This window comes from Venturia canescens, chromosome 1 (genome assembly GCF_019457755.1).
Source record: "Venturia canescens isolate UGA chromosome 1, ASM1945775v1, whole genome shotgun sequence".
In the NCBI taxonomy this organism is placed as follows: Eukaryota; Metazoa; Arthropoda; class Insecta; order Hymenoptera; family Ichneumonidae; genus Venturia; species Venturia canescens.
In genome coordinates, this window is record NC_057421.1 from 262913 (window position 1) to 284551 (window position 21639).

Here is a 21639-nt window from a genome sequence, read left to right on the forward strand (position 1 = left end):
TGCATATATATGAGAAATATAGAGAATGTGTGTGTGAGAGAGAGAGAGAGAAAGCACGAGTTGTTCAGATTTTCTCGAAAATAAAAAAATGTGCTTTACGAATGTGGAAGCTCAAAGATCGTAATCGGAACTATTGTTCACGCGTGATTATATTTTTATCGAAAATACTGTAGAGTACGTAAGAAAATCAGGAAAAATCAAGCGCGTAATTTTTTGATTGTGGTATACCTTGAGAAAAGCAGTGTGTTTTTCTCGTTTATAAAATAAAGACGAGAAGAAGTCCGCTACAGATGTTGCGCGCCGAATCGAGCATACCTCAAGATTCTTGACCGCGATCCTATCTCCTGCACGCACACTCGGAAAGGCTCGCACACGCATACAAACGTTACGACGAGGGCGTGCAGAGCTAAAAAAATATTTCTCCCTCTCTCTCTCTCTCTCTCTCTCTCTCTCTCTCTCTCTCTCTCTCAAGAGAGAAAGAGAAAGAGAAGGCGCTGGTTACTCGGAGAAAACATGAGAAACGCGAGACACGTCGCATTCCAGAGAGAGGAATCATTTCAATAATTTTTTTCGTCTCTTTCTTCAACAGTGATATAAAGAATCGCTGAGTAAACGCGCTCGAGGAATACGAGATTCGGGTATACGCATAGGCGGAAATGCGTATACGGTTTAGCAATGAATAGAGGAGTGTGGTGATTGAGAAAAAAATAAAACAACGGAGGTGTGGGTGCCCGGAGGATTAATCGAGAACGAGTGCATCGAAAAATGAGTGTCGTTCGTGAATATATGCTGGTTTCAATGTTTTATTTGAATTTACAATTCGAATGTTCAATCGGATAAATAAGATCGATATTTAGCGAATATTGATGAGTGTCAACTGGGAGATAATCTAGGAGTTTCGACGATATACAAAGTGTTTTGCCGCGCTTGTTCCTTGAATCTTCGTCGTCGTGTATACTCAGCGCGCGTGTTTTTACGTTCCTTCTCTCTCCCTCTCTTTCTCTGTCTACGTCCCCGGCAATGGTTAACGGTGGAATTCCACTCTAGAGGAATCCGAAGGCGGGGACACTGACGTCACTCCGCTCATGATAATGAGGTATTCATGATGGCGGAGAGTTTTGCTCCGGCGAGTGTAGAGTATCTCTCTCCCTCTGTCACGCCGCTCCTTTTCTTCTCTCTGTGCTCTTTCTATCCTCCTTTCGCGCCCCCTCGCCCCACTCGCTCGGCATGCGCCTCTTTCATCTTCAAAACTTTGTTCAATCTTTTTTCTCATTGCTTAATTCATAATCCGCGGACGGACATTTTTTTTTCTTCATCAGTTTCGTCACACAGCAGGAGTATTTTACTTTTTCGCATTTTAATACTTTTCAGCTTCTTTTTATTCAAGCTCCACAACTGACACGGGTGTGCCACCATTTTTCCCCTTTTTTCGTTTTTGAACGAAAATTATTGACGTGTTTTTTGTTTTCAATCAAACATGATTATTGGATTCGAAAAATGCTCGAAGAATTTTGCTTGATTTGTTCGATATGGATATTATTGAATCGATTATCGAATATCATATACTCTGTGTTGAGTAGTAATTTCCTGACTCTCGTAACCACCCTCCTTTATCTCTGGGGCATTCGATCGAGTAAAAAAACAATTTTAGACCCGAACAAAACGATTCTGCTCTCGTCGATCGAAATTCTTTCGGGTGTTTCTCATGGTGCGTTCCCTGCATGCTCAACAACACAACTGCCGTTCGAAACTTTTTCTTTTCCAAAAAGCACTCTTGTCGCTATCAAGGGAAAGGGGGGGGGGGGGAGCATGCACCTTTTGCCCAAGTTTACTCGATCCATTCCCAAATCTCGATACTCGAAAAGGAATCATCACCAAAAAATATGCTCTCTCATGGTCGTTTTTCTTTTTTTCTTTTTTTTATTCTCGCTCATATTTCTACAACGTCGGTTCTCGGATGAGGTCAGAGTGCAGTGAAATATGCCAAGGAGACGGAATGGGGAGATACCGCTTCCGGAAGGGTGGGACGTCGCCCAGGACTTTGACGGGAAGGTTTACTTCATCGATCACAATACCAGAAAAACAACGTGGATCGATCCGCGTGACCGGTGAGTCGTTATTTTCCCATAATTTTATTTCACATTAATTTTTATTCAACACGAGAGACGAGAGACTTCGCAGTTGGAATATTTTCAACGTAATGAAATATATTGAAATATTTTTCTCGAGTAATAAACAATGATAAATTTTAGAGAGGGGTGTGAGGTGTGACGTGTGGGATCGAATTCGCTCAAAATGAAGCAAAAGTTGGCGTTAACGATAAATTTTCTCGCTGAAGAAATGTCCCCTGCGTTGTATTTTCCGTCGTACCTGCGCTGGTATATGACGTTTGCCATTGAGAGGAGACAATCGATCCATCGAACGATCAACTCGAATACTATTTGCAATAAAATTTGGCTATTGGAAAAGAAAAACACGGTTGATTTGCAGGTATTACGGATTGATCGATCAAACGACGCTCGAAGGAAAAACGTTGCGAACTAGATGATTTTTGGGAAAATTTTATCGTTATGGCCGTATCTGAGTGAGTGAGGTTGCTGCAACGCGCGCGTTTTTCAACGAATCACGAGCCCGATGGCCGTTTGCAACTCTCGAAAATAATGAATTTTCTAATAAATTCGAAAAACGGCGGAGGGGAAAGGAGAAAATCTGGAAGCGGCGCGCGCGTATTGTAATTAAAGGATAAAGGATCATCATTCTCGTATATTAAGTCGAACGTTTCCCGCTCTTTCGATAGACCGTTTGTGGCTTTGCCATTTGTCATTTAAGATATTCCTTTCACGAATTACATGAATATACAATAAAGTACAACTGCATCCGAATGGATTGACGAAATTTGAGGTCAGGTTATCGACCATTTAATGAAGAATTAAAATGGGAGCTTATGGAGAAGAATCCATCATCACCATATTTCTATCGAATAATTTATACACTGAATATCTCTAAATTCCTGATAATAACTATCTCACGGATAGAAAAAAAATGTAAGGAATCCATAGCGACAATAAAAATGAAGGGTTATCGATGTTGGAAAGAAATATTAACGATACAAAAGTTGGAAAAACGGCAAAAGCAGAAGCTTTTCCCATAAAACAGCGACTTCTCAGAGGTTAGGAATCAGTCCAAATTTCGAGTGCTCTAGTTTGCAACACCAAAAAATACGGCCCTGCGAAAGGAATACCTTAACTTAAATTCTCACTGGAGTAGGTCGTGTTGTCGCGCACCGTTCCAGGGCGCGAGAGATAAAAATCTCATTGACTCGAATCTTGGCTATCGGTACGTTTCGCGTGTTTCCCGTATGAAAGAACGGAATAGTCAGAATTATGAAACCGAAACGTTTTTTCGTCCTCGCGAGATGCTTCGGATCCGCGAGATGAGCTGAAAAAATGGCTGGCACGGTGGCTCCCCAGAGTCGAGATATTTTCAATGCCCGCGAGCTTGCGCCACTGAATTTCTACGTACTATATACGGGACTGATTGAGGGGTGAATCGAGGGAGGAACAACGCACGCTCGTCGAGTAAACCAAATTTCAACTTGAAGTTGGCGGGGGGGGGGGGGGGGGAATAAGATTTTGATGGGCGCGCAATTTGCGCTCGTTCGGTCGTTATCTCTACGAGAAACGCATCGACGGAACGTCGAAAGAGAGACACGTACGGAGGGTAACGCACATACACACTGTATATAAAGACGACATGTGCCGTGCCGGCATAGCACGTACGGTATAGAGCAACCCGTCGTCACTGCTATTGCCGCTGGTGGTCTCGATGCTGTACTCTCCGTTTTCGCTTCTACTTTACGTTGTTTTTTCTTTTTGTTTTGTTTTCTTTGGTTGTGTCGTTGTCGTTGTTGTTTGTTATTGTTGTTGTTGTTGTTGTCGTCGTCGTCGTCGCTGTGCTTTTTTTCTTCGTAGCATTGTTGCGTGTGTGCGCGCGCATTCTCGTTGGATGAGCGTGTTGAACGCACACGAGGCCGAGGCTTTAACACGGGCGCGGGCGCACACTCGTGATTCGCCGCGCCCGCATTCCAGGCGCCAGGGCCGTTGCTTCGAGTACCACGAGCCCCGGGGCTTTTCGAGTTTTGCCTTTTGCCCGAGACTCTCGAAGGCGATACTACGACCACTACGACGAACCGGATAGGAGGAGAGAAGAGTCGTCGGCGGCGCGCAAGACCTATCCTCGGCCGTTCACCGGACTTTAAGGGGGAGTGGGGGCATTTACGGCCCCCCAACGGTGCGCGCTCGAGTTTGACCTCTCTTCTCGTTTCTCACGCACGTACATTCGCATCATCCTTCTTTCTCTTATTTATGAAAAAACCTCAAATTCCAATCGACGACCGACCAAGCGAGTATATTTCTTCCACAAACTCGGCAATATTTTAAGAGATTTTTTTTCATCTTCTTGCTTCGCGCGAGCTGCCCGCATTCCTTTGCGCTCCGTATTTACCGTCTTTACCGTGTTTACTTTCACCCGAGCGATCGACCCGCCAAATCGATCCCCGTTACCGTTTCAATGCGAACGCTAATTTTTCTTTTTTCATTACCGATATATTTATTATTACAAAATTTTCTCCGTTAACGCCGCTACACGTTTATCTCGATTGAAAAGTTAACAAAACGAGATCGCGAATACGCGCGTCGACGAACGAACGACGGAGGAACGCTTCCTCGCGAATCCGGCGACGTTTTGACCTTGTAAATATCAAGATATTGCGTTTTTTTTTTATTATTACATTCGTCATGAGCGCGCGAGCGTATACCAAAGTTCAAATCTCTCGAGGGGTGATTGGAAATACTTGCTGGTAAAACAAAAAACAAAAAAAAAGCAGAGTTTGGGCTTCGGCCTTGAAAATGATATATTTGCCGTCCCTGCACTCCGCAACCCGCGCGCATCTACGGAGACGGGAGAAAAGAAATTTGGTCCCCGAGGGTTTCTCGCGCATTCCTCGTGCACCCTTGACCCTTACCTCCTCCCCATTCGGACTTGTCCTCTCCGCTTTCCTTCTTGCAAAAATAAAAGAGCGGCGAGAAATCGATGCGACAATCTTGCGCGCGGATGTACGCGAGGAAAGGCGTACTAAAACCATTTTCCGATGATGATTTGAGAAATATTTCGAGGAAAAAGAGGGAGAGAGAAATATTAATAATAGATGTGGCCGCCGGATGGTGGTTGCACGGGGGGAGAAGAAGAGAGATGAGCGGGGAGCACGAGCAGCGGATGGACCGGCTCTGCGAATGCGCTTTTCTTACATCAATACTTTTTCCTTCTCGCTCCTTCTCCGGTAGAATTTGCACGAAAGACAGGAATCTCGCGAGAAACCTTCTGCAAGAGGATCGCGGAGAGGGCTGCTTCTCCGTGAAGCAAACTTTGTCTCACTTATTCCGCGCGTATAAGGCACCTACGGCGTGTCTTTTCCTACATACGGACCACCGTGTGTGTGTGTGTGTGTGTGTGTGTGTGTGTGTGTGTGTGTGTGTGTGTGTGTGTGTGTGTGTGTGTGTGTGTGTGTGTGTGTGTGTGTGTGTGTGTGTGTATGCATGTATGCGCGTGAACCTCTCTTGTCCGTGTAGACACCAAGTTTGAGAGTCGTATGCGCGTAACCGGTATTAAGTATGTAACCACGGCCCCTCTCTCTCTCTCCCTCCCTCCGCGTACATGCCTAAAAATAGACCCAGGGGACTTGACTCTTGAGCGCATTCTCCGATCCCTCTGCTCAGCCATGCGCTCTTCTCATGCCCGACTCATTTTTTATTTTACTCTTTTCCATGCCTCTCCGTTCGCGCTTTTCTTTCATTTTTTAAAGATCGCTTCGCTGAAAATGCAACCAATTCCGTTTTAGGGCTTGTTCTTGTTGTTGTTGTTGTGGTTTTTTTTTCTCCGCGCCAACATTCGATTCTGCGCGTCAAACGCTCAAATAACATTAATTGTAGCCGCGTAACTTTTTTTTTTGATTTTTTCATTGACCGCGTATGGAATATGTATGTCGCTACGATGGATGCCCTTACTTCCGCTGGTCGTGATCTCCGTGCGTTGGTGGCCACCACCCAACGCGCATTTACTGCATCGAAGAGAAAAATAAAAAAATATTCGTACACGCGCGTATGCGCATGCATCGCCCGCCGCGTTTGGCGGTTGGCGGTAAAGGGGGGCCGGCGGCTGTCACCGCGCGAGGTCGGTTCTCTTCGAGTTGCGGCTGCGGCTGCGGCTGCGACTGCTGTTGCTGTTGCTGTTGCTTTTGCTGTTGCTGTTGCTCGCCATCTGTGCGTTTAGAAAAAATCCGTAGCATTCCAAACGTGCCCGACTCGAAAAAAGGTGACGAGACCGAGGGTGTTTATAGCCCGAGCATGGAATTCTCTTACCCACCACCGACGACGCCACACCTAGCTCTTATACTCGCGTCTCTCACTCTCGCACTCTATATATTTATTGAGCGATCGTTATTTCTTCGTCTATTATAAACAACTACAATTACATTCGATTCCAAGAATCTAGTAGATTTTCCATGGGAAACTGTGTCGCGGTTGTCGATAAGGAGAGCAACTTGTTCCATCCTGAATAAAAAAATGTTGATTCGACTGTTGGTTTATTTGCATACTTTGCGAATATCGAACGCGTATAAAGGCGTACGTATCGGCTGAATGAAAAAATTATTTATTATTCAGGGAAAAGCGGAGACTCTCGGCGGATAAGTGCTGGGAATTTTTTTTTTTTTTTTCGAATGAAACGACTATCGAATCGTCAAGAACATTCGAAGCAGAGATGCGATTTTTATAAAAAGAGCCGTCATCAATTCGCTCATGCGATTCATTTAACTTTGAAGGAACGTATCGAAAAAGAGATCGAGCGTGTGAAACGAGTTAAAAACAGCAGGTAAAACGGAATTGAAAAAAAAAAAAAAAAAAAAAAAATGACCAAATTCCGGAAGATGGTGGCGCGTTGAATAGTGACGATGTACACGGAAGTTACCGCATCGTTGCATTTTTGTTTGACATACCGAAGCGAATATTCTCCTCGACGTGGCGAATTTTTCCGATTTTCGATAATTATCGATTGCCCATTCTGTGTATAATACGTGTTATTCTCGTGCGTCGATTTAACAATTTTCCAAAGAGACAACCCCATCTAATTTAAGTTTTATTTTTTTTTTCCACCCAAGTCATTTAAATGTAGTTATTGAATCATATTTACAAAAACGCGTATATTTATTACGCATGCAATTGATCCCCAAACTTTTGACTTACTCGCGGTAAAGGACGGGAGAGAAAGAGTCTCGTGGTAACCTCTTACAAATATAATTTTATACAGGTATATGAAATATAACTCACGTCGAATCATTCGCCATCTCGGAACCTTGACATTATTTGCTCGACTCGAAACTTTGTGAGCCGTGGCACATATACCCATTGGAATGAATCGTTTCTCGATTTTCCCCCAATGTTTTGTCCAACCGCGTTCTTGAAAAATCATATTTTTCTCAATTTTCATTATTTCTTTTTCAACTCAAAATCATTTTGCAACTTATACTGAAGCATCACTCGTACGAAGTTTTTTTTTTACTTTTCAACAGTTTTTCTTTACTTTTTTTTCGTTGGAGCGTAGCAGAGTCGACTCTCAATCTCGTTCGAAGGGAAGGAAGCAGGTCGAAAAAAGGGCAGTTTCTTCAAAAAAGGTCAAAATATATGGAATATGTAAATAATGAAGGGAAGAAAATATTTTGATCGAGTCCGGAAATGAGAAATGCGCGATAATGTTTCGGAAAATTCATACCGATGAGTATAGATAAATACATGCATTCATGGGTTTGAAGAAAAAATAAAGGCAATGTTAAAAACAAGTGAAAGAAAAAAATGTTAAATTAGAGGAATAAAAGAAAGAACGGTTGGAATAGATCAATGAGTGATTCGATAATCATATAATATTGAGGAATAAAATGAAAGTGATAAAAAAAAAAAAAGACGAAAGAAAGCAAAGTATGGCAAAACAGAGAATCTGTCTTCATGCGAGTGATGATTTCGTGTACGCATTGCGAAGACGATGGGATTTTCATACAGGTACTGATAGTATGCGTCCGGAGATGCGAGTCCCGAGACCAATACCTATATATACAATACCGGCAGCAGAACAACGAGAGTGTGAGCGAAGTTATAAAAAAATGCTGCTCGTGCTCTCGCGAGTAGTTGCGCCCTTGGGGCAGAGCCAGTTAGCAGAGCAGCAGTTCTTGAGACACCTACGCTCCTCCCCTGACCTCTCTAGCATTCGATCGATATATATATATATATTTAGGGTGGTCCTTAAAGGGGGTGTTTTCGAATTTCTTTGTTCCCAGGGGCTCGGATGCTTCCAAATTAATGAAAAAATACCTTTCGTTCTTTAGTATTTCATAATTCTGGGACAAATAAATTCAATATTTCGAGACATACATATTTTCATAGAGAATTTGACGCTCTACAAAAAAGGTCTCTTATGATTTCTAGCTAAGTCTATTGGTTTAAGATTTATTTGAGCTCAAAGTTTAATTCTTTTTCTCATTATCAATATTATCAAAGATCAAAGATCAAAAGCCTTAGGAAAAAAAAGGTTGGGACATTGATGCTTTCGGGTTTCCTGATAATATCACGAAAAATGTAATAAAAATTCCTTAAAAAAAAATTATGTAGCCAACTGTAAATAATTTCAACAGAACAATTAAAAAATAGTATATTACGACCCTAGGCCCGAAAGTTGGATTTCCTGGCATGTGCTATATGAAGGCCGAGGCGAAGCCGAGGCCTTCATGTCGCACATGCCAGGGCATCTAACATTTGGGCCGTGGGTTGTATACTATTTTTCTTGATCCCGTAGCCGAAAGTACGTTCAATAATTACTAGCAATTGCGAGGAGGGGGGGGGGGGGGGTGCCCGCCCGACTTTTGCAGGACCGAGGCGAAGCCGAGGTTTTGCTGGTCGGGGCGGGCATTAAAAACATAAACAAAAAGTAAAAAAAACACACACAAAATATCACACAATGATACAACAATATTATTAGTACAAATAAATAATTCGTTGATACATGTCTGATTCAAAGTCCCATGATAGTTAACAATTTTTATATATGAATATTTCCCGCTATACTTGACAATTTATATGAATATGTGCTTTCCTATGAACCTGGAATTTGGAAATACAACATTATTCCGGACGACCATATTCATTTTATAAGTTCGGTTACATTATTTTCTGTTTTCGCATCTGAACGAACAAATGTATGTTATTCGTCCGGGTTTATGGCAGTATAGCGCATAACATGAATGATAAAAGCTACGCTATACGCGCCCGCTTGAAGCAAATAATAATGATGCTTGGCAACGAATAAACAAAATCATGGCAACGAATACAGGCTTCACATTCATATATCGAAATGTTAAAGGATCACCGGCCGCAAAAATATCGTCAGAGCACACTGAAGTTAGCCGAGTTAGCCGGCCACGAAAAATGCTCTTCCCGGCCTGAAATGCGGCCGGAAAGTGCGTACTTTCGGCTAGGGGAGCAAGAAAAAAAAATTTCACAAATTTAAAAAAACAAAGCATTACATTAAAAAAAATACAAATCTGTAATTCGTTTGTAAAGTGAAAAAAATTCAAATAAAACATGAGAAATAAAAAACCGAAATGTTGCGCTTGAAAACATTTTAAAAAACGATGCCCCATTTTTCTTATCTTATTCTAACAACTAAATCAATAAAAAAAAAAAAAAAAATCCACCCAAGTTACTTACAGCATTAAAATTAATAATATCAATTCGAGGCCAAGTATTTTCTAAATAAATTGAAAAAAGTTACCATTTGAGTTACGTGCAGCACTAAAATTTATGACATCAATCGAAGGACAAGTAATTCATGAGTAATTAGAAATTTCAACATTATGGAATTGTTCTAAGAAGCTGTTAAATCCAAAAAAATTACATGCAAGCTAGTCATTTCTTACTCTATATGGTGGCAAAGACTTACAAGAAAATTGATTCTTTTCAGACTTTCAGGATCTTCTGGTATTATTCACAATATTCGACGTCGATTGGATCGATACAAATTATGTTTAAATATGTGTTAAAAGTACTTGTCCGGCTCATGTTTTATTTGAATTTTTTTCACTTTACAAACGAATTGCAGATTTGTTTTTTTTTTTTTTTTTTTTTTTTTTTTTTTCAAAATTTATGAAATTGTTTTCCAATATTGTTCTGTTGAAATTATTTACAGTTGGCTACATAATTTTTTTTTAAGGAATTTTTATTACATTTTTCGTGATATGATCAGGAAACACGAAAGCATCAATGTACTTGTCCCAAGCTTTTTTTTTCCTAAGGGTTTTGATCTTTGATCTTTTATAATATTGATAATGAGAAAAAGAATTAAACTTTGAGCTCAAATAAATCTTAAACCAATAGACTTAGCTAGAAATCATAAGAGATCTTTTTTGTAGAGCGTCAAATTCTCTATGAAAATACGTATGTCTCGAAATATTGAATTTATTTGTCCCAGAGTTATGAAATACTAAAGAACGAAAGGAATTTTTCTCATGTTATTTCCATAAGAATCTTAGGTTGGAATGCGGACTATGTTAGAGTTAATAATGTTGAGTTCATATTTTCAGGGAATTATTTTTTTTTTTAATTCATTTGGAAGCATCCGAGCCCCTGGGAGCAAAGAAATTCGAAAACACCCCTTTTCAGTACCACCCTAATATATATGTATATACGATCAATTGATTGAAAAAAGGTCAAATTTCGGTAAGGGAGCAAAGAACCCCAAGTTTCGATCGGTTTCTCGTTTTCTCTTATCGTCTGGTTTTCCATTTCGAGAATGCTCGTATCGCGGATCGAGAAATTATTATATAAAAAATATTCGTTGGAATTGGAGTCTGCAACGGAGAGCCGATAATAAGTCGGTACGAAGGAAAATTGTGTGAAAGATCGAGGATCGAGACGAGATCTGTGTATTATGCGTGTTCTTTCTGCATAATGATCCAACGACGAGTCCTCCGATCTCTTCCGATTATTTTCATAATCTATATTTTTCTACGTTTTCATGCCGCATATGCCATTATGCGCGATTTCATGCATTTTCAAGTAATCTTGGATCCATTTAGTTTCGTTGATGGAGCAGCTAATAGAATAGGTAGATTGTTTACAAAGTCGTTCACAATAATGAATGATTAATCGTTGAAGTTTGCGAGGTAAGAATGATTAGCTACGAATTGAAATATGTAGCGGGGAAAAAATTCTTGTACCGCGTTTATCGACAATGTGGTACGTCCAATAACCTGTCACTCGGCGTACACGTCTCTGCTTCCCTATAAGCACACGCACATGTCGCGTAGGTATATGCCTCAACAGCGAATGTCTAAACCAAACTCGCCGAACATTTATTTATCCTCCTCTTCGTCTCTGAATCTCTCGTTTATCTTATACGAGCCGCGCTCGCGAACGGAGCGCCTACACAATAATCCCTCTCGCTCTCCCGACGCCCACGGCTCGCGCTCACCTCGTTCTCTTTCTCCTTCGTCATTTTTATTAATATCGGCCCAGAGATCCTCGTTAAAAAGACTGGATATACTAGTTTTAATATTTAATCACGATTATTAGTATTAAAATTATTATTTCGGTGGTATAAACGCGACGGAAATATTACAAACGAGATCTCATTGTCGTAATTTTTTAAACTGTATTATGCACAAATATGCTCGCGGCGCGGCGCGACGATATGTTGCATCAAATCATGCATTTCTCGATTTAATTCATTATCCAACAATTTCCAACCCCCGTTCGAACCTTTGATTTTTTTCTTCTCATACTTTTATTCATCTCTGTCCCGATGAAATTTATTTGATTTCGTTTTATATTGCTATTGCGACGACGAGAGGAACATTCGTCGTGAGAGCCCACCAATAAGGGGAATGCAACCACTGTGGGAACTGACTTTGTGGTTCTGTCTTGTTGCCTCTCTTTCTTTCATATATCGAGTTTTCCGATCGCTACCGATGTCTCGTATATATATATATATATATAGAAAAATAATCCTCCAAGATCCAAGAGAGGAGAGATGCGGCGAGGAGATGAGGAATGCAGCAACTCTCCATAAGTCAATGAGCAGTGTCCGAGTCTCCCGAGTCTCTTTCCCTCATTCGTTTTCTTCTCTTACCATAGATTCAATACTGCACTCGTAGTCTCGTGCCATTGAACGCATACCTATGTTTGTATATATGCACACATGTGAGGCAGACGCCTGCAGACGACGGTGCGGTGTTTCATGCGGTTGCAACCGAATGCCGCATTGTGGGTCAGTAATCTCGTCGTCCGGGTGAACGTTTCAGTATGATCCTCGCGAACTAGATTTATACGACACTACTATGCTGCGTGTAATTTTCATTAAATTGCACCAGAGAAGCGGACCAATTTTCCCTCCCGTTTTCCGAATTATTTCTGCCAGCCAGTTGTTATTTTTATATTTTCAACCGCATTTCTTCGCATTCTTCACAATTATAAATAAAATAAATAAAATAAAATAGATAAAAGGCAAACAATGACAATTAAATGAAATAAATTGAATCTTTCGCTGTCTCCGCTCTGTAGGGGATGCATCCTAGCTCTGTAGGGGATGCTTGTTAGTACCCAATAAGAATTGATAGCGAATCGGCACAAGGATCGCGATCCTCCTCAAGATTGGTACACCGAGAAAAATTAACCCTGCTGACAAAATATGATTTACCATTGAATTTTGATAGCTAAATTCATTCTCGTTTACATGCATCAATCGTATAAGCCAATAGCTTGAGCATCGCAATGTTTTTAAGGGAGGGAAAGAAAAAGAAAAAGATATACGATCTCGAATCAATGTCAGTATAATCAGTGGAGAATAATATTTATCATTTCTCTCTAACTTATATATTTATTATAAAACCATGCATAATTTTATGAAGTTGAGCGCAAACATAATTCGCGTTATAAATATATAACTTGGCCGCTCTTTGTTTTATATATAAATACTCAAGCCATCACGTAGATCGATGTATCCATCATTATGACAGGAAATTTTTAGCTCATGAAATAATACGTAATTGAAAAAAAAAAAAAAATCTCCCAGCAGTCTTGTCATCGGATATTTTTTATTATTAATCGGAGTCCTATCTACGCGCGGGGGCTCAAATCAAATATTTCCCTATATCCTATAATACTTATGCGACGACGTGAATCTATATATATATCTCGCTCGAATATCAATCTTTTAACCGCGCATATCCTTTATTTATAATGTGCTCGTGCACACTCTCTCTCAAGTTGGGCTCTCAAAGCTGCGCTGCGATAAAGCCGAAAAGGATTGATTCTATTTAGTTGGATTGGTACGAGATCGCCGTGTTATAAAATGGCCGAAAAATCAAGCGGCTCCTCGCGAGGTACGGGTTGCGTCTAATAAGCTCCGCCGCGGAAGGGCCAGCCGAGACCTCCTCTCTACTTATCACGATCTTGGCGGATGTGACGTAAACTTGCCTTTATATATGGCAACTTTCGTTCCTACTACTGCCCGCCCAAACACGTGCCTACCTGCAAGTACTAAATTCACAATTTCCTTCTTGATACGGCTGGTATTTTTTGCCTCAGAGCGGCCGCATCGCATTAGTACTATAATGATTTTTGATCGAAGGTGATGTTGAACAAGAGTCGGGCGCGTATCTCGGAATGTCTCGTAACGTTTAAGCATGTTTCCGATTATTCGTAAACGTAACAAAGATAATACGGTAGCCCCCCGATCGCGGAATACAAATAATATGTCGTGACGCATGCGTCATTATCGTGCTAGTAGTATCGGACTAGGATAGAAGAGACGCGTGGGACGGACGTTGAGTAAATTGCCGAGCGATCTTGTGGAATGCGGTAAGGTTGAGGGTCTTACATAAAATCGGACGCGAGCCGTGCCCAATTACGCAAGAAGCGTGCTGCTCGACTCTAAACCCCTCGCGGCCTTTTTCTTCTTCTTCTTCTCCTCCTTTCTCTCTTTATACTTTATTCACGCTTCACGCACATATACGAGAGCGAGAAACTGTGTTGTTCCGAAAGAGAGAAACCTGTGCTGCTACAACGACGCTTGTGTGGTGGCACTGGTGGCAAATGTTGACGCGCGCGCTTATACGTCCTCTATCCCGTGTGGCCCCTTGGAACTGTATCTGTCTCACTCTCTCAAACGTACTCTCCCCTTTTCCAAAGAGTTGCGCTGCTGGCCCAAATTAAAAGAACGCCTCTATACCAACGATCGCTGAGACAAATCCGATCATCCGATCCTCATTAGTCGCGGGAGGAATATCGCGGTCATCATCATCCTCTTTTTATACCAGGATGTCATGCTCATGAGGATTTAACAACGACACCAACAACAACAACAACAACAACAATAACAACAATCGTACGAGTTATAATAACGATAATCGTCGCAATAATGCGCGCGCTTTTCGTCATTCAATCTTGCGAAAAATTATTTGTCTTTGATGAATTTGGTCAAATTTCAAGAAGGAGAGCGTTTCCGCGTCAATGATAATTGTTTGAAAAATTTCCATAATACATCGTATATTCGCAAAGAGGAAGGAAGGAAGGGAAGAAAATAATGGAGTATATAGTTGCCACTGCTCGCGCAGCAATTTTTCGTTATTCCCGTACCGAATGGACGGCGTTGCTGAATGGACGCGGCTTATAGCCGGAAACTTTGATTGGAAAACAAGCCGTCAAAGTTGGATTAGTTCGAGGTCAAAGGAGGCACTTTCGTTCTGAATTTGTCGGAATTTGTAGTTGAGAGTTGGCGCGCGCTCGCGTGCTGGGTCTTTCAGGCTTCGCATCTTGGTGATCGTCGTGATACGCAAAGGAGTTGTTGTTAATCTTGAATCTCCGGGGATCAATGCTGGAGAACAATGACATATTTTTGTCCCCATCGCCGGTATGTAAAAAAATTTGTGTCTCTTCGCTCTGACGAGGAAGTCGCGCGTGCGCCGCATGGTGTCCCCCCGTGCTCTTCCCCATGCATTCTTTCCGCAATTATCCCCATGCATATTAATGCATACGAACCAACCCCGCGCACCCCGCGCGCGAGTCGTCATTAGTCGTTGATCGAACGATTATCGCGAGAATCTTGTCGAATCAGGTACTTATATTATTCACCGAGAATAAAACAAAATATTTGAGAGGTTCTCTGCTTTCGGCGAACAACGAAACAAGTTTCATGAAGAATGAAAGAAAATTTCCATTTGCTCACGACGAGGTAGGTATATTTGCGCGACGCTACCGGAAACGGGAACGGCATACGTCCGCGCGAGTCTCGTTTCGCATTCGTGAGAGGGCATTTCTCGTTTCTCGACTCTTCGATCCAAGATAAGATGGGAAAAGAAAAACGAAAGAAATGAGAAACAATAAATGAAAAAAAGAGAATGAACGATGCGCATCAGCACCAAAAACGACAGCTATAATAATGATAAAAAATAAGGTGGCAGCTTCCAAATTTTATCTAATTGCATCATCGCGATATGATGAATTCTGAAGGAGAAATATCGAGACGCGTAATGCGGGATCTTGACATTCCTCCTCGTACACGATCCCAATATTTCTTTTAAATTTTTCTCTCCTATCTGCGCGCGTGATCCGTTTCCGCATTAGCCGGAATAAACCCATCACGATTCGTCGTATCTCGTATACCCACCCGAACTCCAATCGCGCTTCTTTTTATTATCTCCGCAACGACAACGACTAACGATCATCCTCGTTTTAGAATCCTATCATTTACCAATTTACCAGACGCGAGTAATATAAATTTTCATAAGCTTCGAGATTGAAAGAACGATTGCGGTCGAGCAAGTTGTAATAATAACGGTGCATGGGATATAAGAAAAGCGAATGAAGGATTATACGTACACGTATGTTTGATCGCCGATATTTCGGTTCGCGGCGTCTCTCTCTCTCTCTCTCTCTCTCTCTCTCTCTCTCTCTTTTACGAAATGAGGAAAGAAGAACGCGCTCAGACGGACGCGCGCGGGGGTCGTCGACGGGGCAGGCGTATTATCCGGAAACACGAGGCTTTCTCATCCGGCAACGTCGCGCATTCCACAACCGCGTCGTTTGCCCTGCTCCCCCATAGTAGCCTCTAATCGGCAAACAATTACGTTCTCGCGGATGCGCGACCCTCGCCGCGGCGTCCCTCATGAACGATATGCGGATTGCGGATATTTCGAAGCCGTCGAGTTACCGATCCACGTTTCGAGCCCCTATCCTCTTCTTCGTCGGTATTCGATCCGCCGCGCGCGCCCTCGCGTTTTACGGAATCTGGCCGCGTTCCGCTGCTGCCCTACCCTACCTACCTCTCTGCCACATTTTACGTACGACAAATACGATAAATACGCCAACGACCGACCCGGAAAATTCTTTTACCACTCGCTCCAACACTATAATGATCTCGCCAAAGGAAATTTCAATTTTTCTCCTCATCCTCATTTTCGACTGCAATGTCGCATATTTCTTCATTTTTTTCGTATCATATTCTCATTTAATGGAGAGAAAGATTCAAGTATTTGGACATTGTTTATTATATTCGATCCGCGACTTATTACTTGTGGTGTGGTGTGGTAGGACAAAGAGTTAACTACGATCAGCTGATCGGGGGGAGAATATGCTTTTTCATTAAATCAATACATTTTAACGTTTGTGTTTGTGTTGCGTATACATCGTTCGAATATCGGCAACTTGACGGCGCTGTTTTGGGTTACTAGTTTCGCCATACGCGCCTACTATATATATATATGTACCTACTATACCTTGTGACCGATTTTTCAAGTGCCACAAAATCAAATTCTTCCGCTCATACTATTTTATGTTTTCGAGAACAGTTCTTATTCTCGTGGGCGCCAGCCACCGAAGTGACATAGTATGATCGGAGGGAAATGATGATTTGCCGGCTTGGCTTGCAGCGGAATGGGCGGGGTGAACGGGAAAATAACTGGCAAAACCAAAAATTGTTAAATGGATGATATCTTAATTATTATTTAACAATCACTTTTCAAAATTACAATAATCAAATCTCGATGAGAATTTACCGGGAGGACTGTAAAATAAAGACGGGAGAAAAAGTCGCGAACTCACACTACAATCTTCACACACAATCGATCGGGAGCCTACACTCACTACAATCTATCACGAGCTCGTATTTTCTGTCACGGTTCTACTCGTGGTCAGAAATTCGTTAAAGATGGAATACGATGACAAATAATTACGTGATGAATAAAATTACTGAGCCCCCGATATTCGGTTACTCAGCCGAGCTATTACCCGTCACACGCGTTCGCAATCCCGATCCACACACTCTTTCTCACTCAAACTCTCTCACGAATATTCCCGACCTTTCCTCTCAGCTTTACAAGAAACAAACGATTACTAAACAAAATTTGAGATTTTCGCGTCGGCCACGCAACTGAAAATTTATTCGACTTTATTTTTCTACCCCGAACTTTACGGAACGCGGGCAACAAGGAAATCAAAAGCCGACTTTCTACGGGACAGAGCCGCCGCCGTGACACATTTTCTCGATATTCAAACTAATTAGACCGAGCGAAATTTCACAATAACATGAAATGAATTATGCCATAATAATCCACGGGAATAATTACTTAAAGAGTCCATCGCCCGAAACGAACAACGAAAGGTTGGACTTACGGCGTGTGAGACTAATTCCCGAGATCGCACGTCCAGTTCGCTCGATACTCCACGAAAATCTGTCGAAATCGATCACCGTCACGCAGTACGTTACCGCTCTTCTCTCTCCCCTTTTCTCGATCTATGTTCGCCCTATGACAGGTGCGTGACATGAATTATGCTCGTGGGGCGTTAGACGGGGCCCCGAATTTTCGTGGGAACAATTAGTTGTTTCTTTATGATGTGAATTAACCCCTGGCCCGATTATAACGACGATGGATATTTTTATGACGGGAGGAGAAGAGATTTTTCATATTACGAATTACGATACTGCTGATGATTTTTATATTTTCTAAGGATCAGACGCCCCTCTTGACGGGACTCCCCTGAGTTTTCGATGTACGACGTCGCTGATTTTCCAAAATTCCAAGTTTCGAATATTCTCGAGCCTTCGAGAACATTCGACGACGGTTTTTGTGCGAGTTGGTGTGCGTGTGATGTATGTGTGAGTGTCCATGTGTTGTGTACGAGCCCTGCTCGAAGTACACCGACGTTTCGAATGTTCCCCTCTCATTCCACTCGGGAAAAACGATCCAATATGTGAACATCAATTCGAATATCTCGACAACGACGGTTGGTGTTCCCTCTAATTCGAATTAGACGCTCCCAAATTACATGAAATGATAAGATTACGAATCGATTAAATCTTCTCTATCTTTCTCAACAAGGCCCTACGGAAATCTTTGCGGGATCGTTGCGTGGCTGGAGCATCGATCGAAACGGACAGGAGAGCATTCGTGACTGTTCCTCCATTTACTCTTTCTTTTAAGTAACCATAAAATAAAAAATCGTCACAACCTATACTAATATATATAATCAAACGCGAAAAACCAAATACCGTGATTTTTTTTGGAATTGGATCCTCGCTGGATGTTTGCAATTGAAAATGATGAATCCAATATGGCACATAAAAATAAAAAAGGAATATTTTCGCGCAATGGAAAAACAATTCGCCCCTCCGTCCTATGTTATAATACCAAGTTAAATTTTATAAATTCGAAAGAGCGGATATGATATTGTGGATTAGGAACAAAAGACGAATGCGAATCACTAAGTCATTTATCAAAAATGATAAATCACTTTTTTTTTTTTTTTCCAATGAGCACCAAAGTTTTTTCATTCGTTTCCGCAGTTTTTGTTTCATTTGTTATCATTTGTTTCGATCGATTGATTTTGGTATTTAATTTGCGTCACAGATTCACAAAACCTCAGACCTTCGCCGATTGCATCGGTAACGAACTTCCTCTCGGCTGGGAAGAGGCCTACGATAAACACGTCGGGGCTTACTACATCAATCATGTCAATCGTGAGTTACTTTTGAGTTATTGCTCCGTTACTTAATTAAGGTAACTCCTGTACTGCATGCTAGTCAAATGAGTGCTAAATTTTCAAAACGTTAAATCTATTGTTAGTGGATTTGTATTACATCATATCTCATTAAGATGTAAAAAATATTAAAATCGCTAGTTTTGCAAAAGCATCAATTGATAAATGCAAATTTCCACGCTGACACATTTTCACACTGATATTTTTCGAAGAATTATCTGCGTTTTTTCATCGATTTTATTGCATCAAGTCTCATTTTGTTCGTCAACCGGTCCTCTATAAATCCACCATGTAGTTATTTTTTTAACTTGATCGTTTCACTGTTGCAGCTAATTGTTCATTAAGTGAACAAACTTTTTCATTTATAATTTCTGTCAGGAATGAGTTTAAAGGAAAATCTACGTGGTGAATTCGCAGAGGATTAGTTGAGGAACAAAATGAGACTTGGTGCAATAAAATCGGTTCAAAAATACAGATGATTCTTTGAAAAATACTTGTGAGAATGTGTCATCATGGAAATTTGCATCGATCAGTTGATAGTTTTGCAAAACTATCATTTTAAATATTTTTTCACGTTAATAAGAAGATATGCTTGAATACATATCTACTAACAATAAGTTTAATCGGTACGTTGAACTTATTGGTATAAAAGCGTTTTGAAAATTTAGCGCTCATTTGACTAGCATGCAGTACAGGAGTTACCTTAAATCTCGATACTTTTGCTGCATTTATGCGCGCCATTGGATTCGAGCGGAATACGAATTTGTTCGTTGTGATACAGAAACCACGCAGCTGGAGGATCCTCGACAGGAATGGCGTGCCATACAGGAGGCCATGCTCCGTGAATATCTGCAAACCGCACAGGACGTACTCGAGGTAAGTCTCCCTTCAGTCCCGCACCAATGCTATATATACGAGTATGGAATTCAATCGTGCAACATTAATTCACCAACTTTTCCGTGATTGCGTAATAACAAAATGAAATAAGGGCTGCCCCTCGGTTGTGCGGATGCAATTAAGGAGCCAAAATCGGGCGAATCTTGGATTCTTTCAATCGTTTTTTTAATTTGCCCGTCTTTTCAAATTTATCCGAATTCCGTGTCTTATTATTTCACTTTGGCTTCCTTGGTATAGGTAAATCGACAACTCGAAATAATTGATTTTTTTTATTATTGCCGCCAATGTGCAAATAAACACGAATGCCACTCGACTCGGGACATCCGTCGAGTCGTCGCCTCTCCACCCATATATTCGATAGATAGATTGTTGATGAAATTGAGCCCGCGGTTTCATTCGCCTCGTATTCGATCAATCATGATCTTCGATAAGGTGAAAAAAACGTTCCAATATACTCTTCACACCGTGAAACAACATACGAATTCGCATGTGTGATTGATGAAATTGAGACGGAGCAACGAAACAAAAAAAAAACTATAAAATATTTATATTGCATCTCTTCAATTGGAAAAAAAACGATGATTTTAAAATCCATTCGACTTATTTGAATTTTATAGTGCTACCTTATTTATTGTCGGTATATAATTGAATGGGCATTATCATAATATTTCATATAATATAGGAATAATTTTTTGTAATTTTGCGGAGACTTGTGTTTCCAGCTATTGATGATCATTATTCGTTATCGTTTGAACAACCATACCGCAAGGGATATTTATACCGTTCTACCGAGTAATATTACGACGCAACAAGAGAAAAGTCGATCCGAGGAAGGCTCGACCCCGGGACTTTCGGAGTTTGAGTCCGGAACGCAATCCACCCCGCCATATACCACATACTTTATATCTGAGAAAAACGAAACTTCTATATAAACCGTGATGACGACTTATATATGCGTTTGCTTGTATCTTAGTTGTAGAACGTTTGGTAGCGCAGTGGATAGCGCTCCAGGCTCGAACCCCCAAGAGTCTCCAAGAGTCTCAAGAATCAATGTTCCTCGCGGTTTGTTAAAATTATTTCTTTTTATTAAAATCCTCCCTCTTCGTGGTCTACCTTAAATCTTTGACCAAGCGTATCATGAACATATAGTCGTGAGTATATACACAATACCTAATCGTTAATGATTCTATTTATTTTAGAAAAAGTATTACTATTATTTGGTAACACGTACACAATATATGTTTGGCATTTTTTTGAATGAGCGTTACCATAAAAGTATTTTTATCACCTCAGGGAAACACGCCAATATGGTACTACCATACGAGCGAAAAATGTTTCTCAGTATTTCTTCACAGAGCCGATTGAAATTTTTTCTTCGCTTAAATAATATATTTCACTTAACTTCCCTATCGTCCCTAATTTATTTTTTCAATGATATTTCCGAAAAAAAAGTGTTCGTTTGTGCTCGATTTTAGAGAAATGCGACAGGCATCCCCCGATTCATCAAATTCGTTAGCGATCGATGCCTCGTGCAACAACGCACCGAGATACAAGCGTAATCTTATTTGCTAATCAATTTTTTTCCCCCTTCCGGCCCTTCCGCCTCTTT

At 41.1% G+C, this 21639-nt stretch overlaps 1 protein-coding gene across 7 annotated transcripts in view; it reads left to right on the plus strand.

Moving 5' to 3' along the window:
* Window positions 1-21639, plus strand: part of kibra (WW and C2 domain containing protein kibra) — a 60929-nt gene that overhangs the window by 1131 nt on the left and 38159 nt on the right. For 4 of the 7 annotated variants that reach the window (XM_043414927.1, XM_043414936.1, XM_043414902.1 and 1 more), the window contains exons 2-5: window positions 590-1096; window positions 1968-2108; window positions 19004-19113; window positions 19915-20009. In XM_043414927.1, the coding sequence (XP_043270862.1) occupies window positions 1981-2108; window positions 19004-19113; window positions 19915-20009 (333 nt within the window). In that variant the 5' untranslated portion in view covers window positions 590-1096; window positions 1968-1980. Of the gene's footprint in view, window positions 1-17; window positions 1097-1967; window positions 2109-19003; window positions 19114-19914; window positions 20010-21639 lie in introns of those variants that run through there. The other 3 variants (XM_043414944.1, XM_043414953.1, XM_043414918.1) reach the window with 2 other exon arrangements.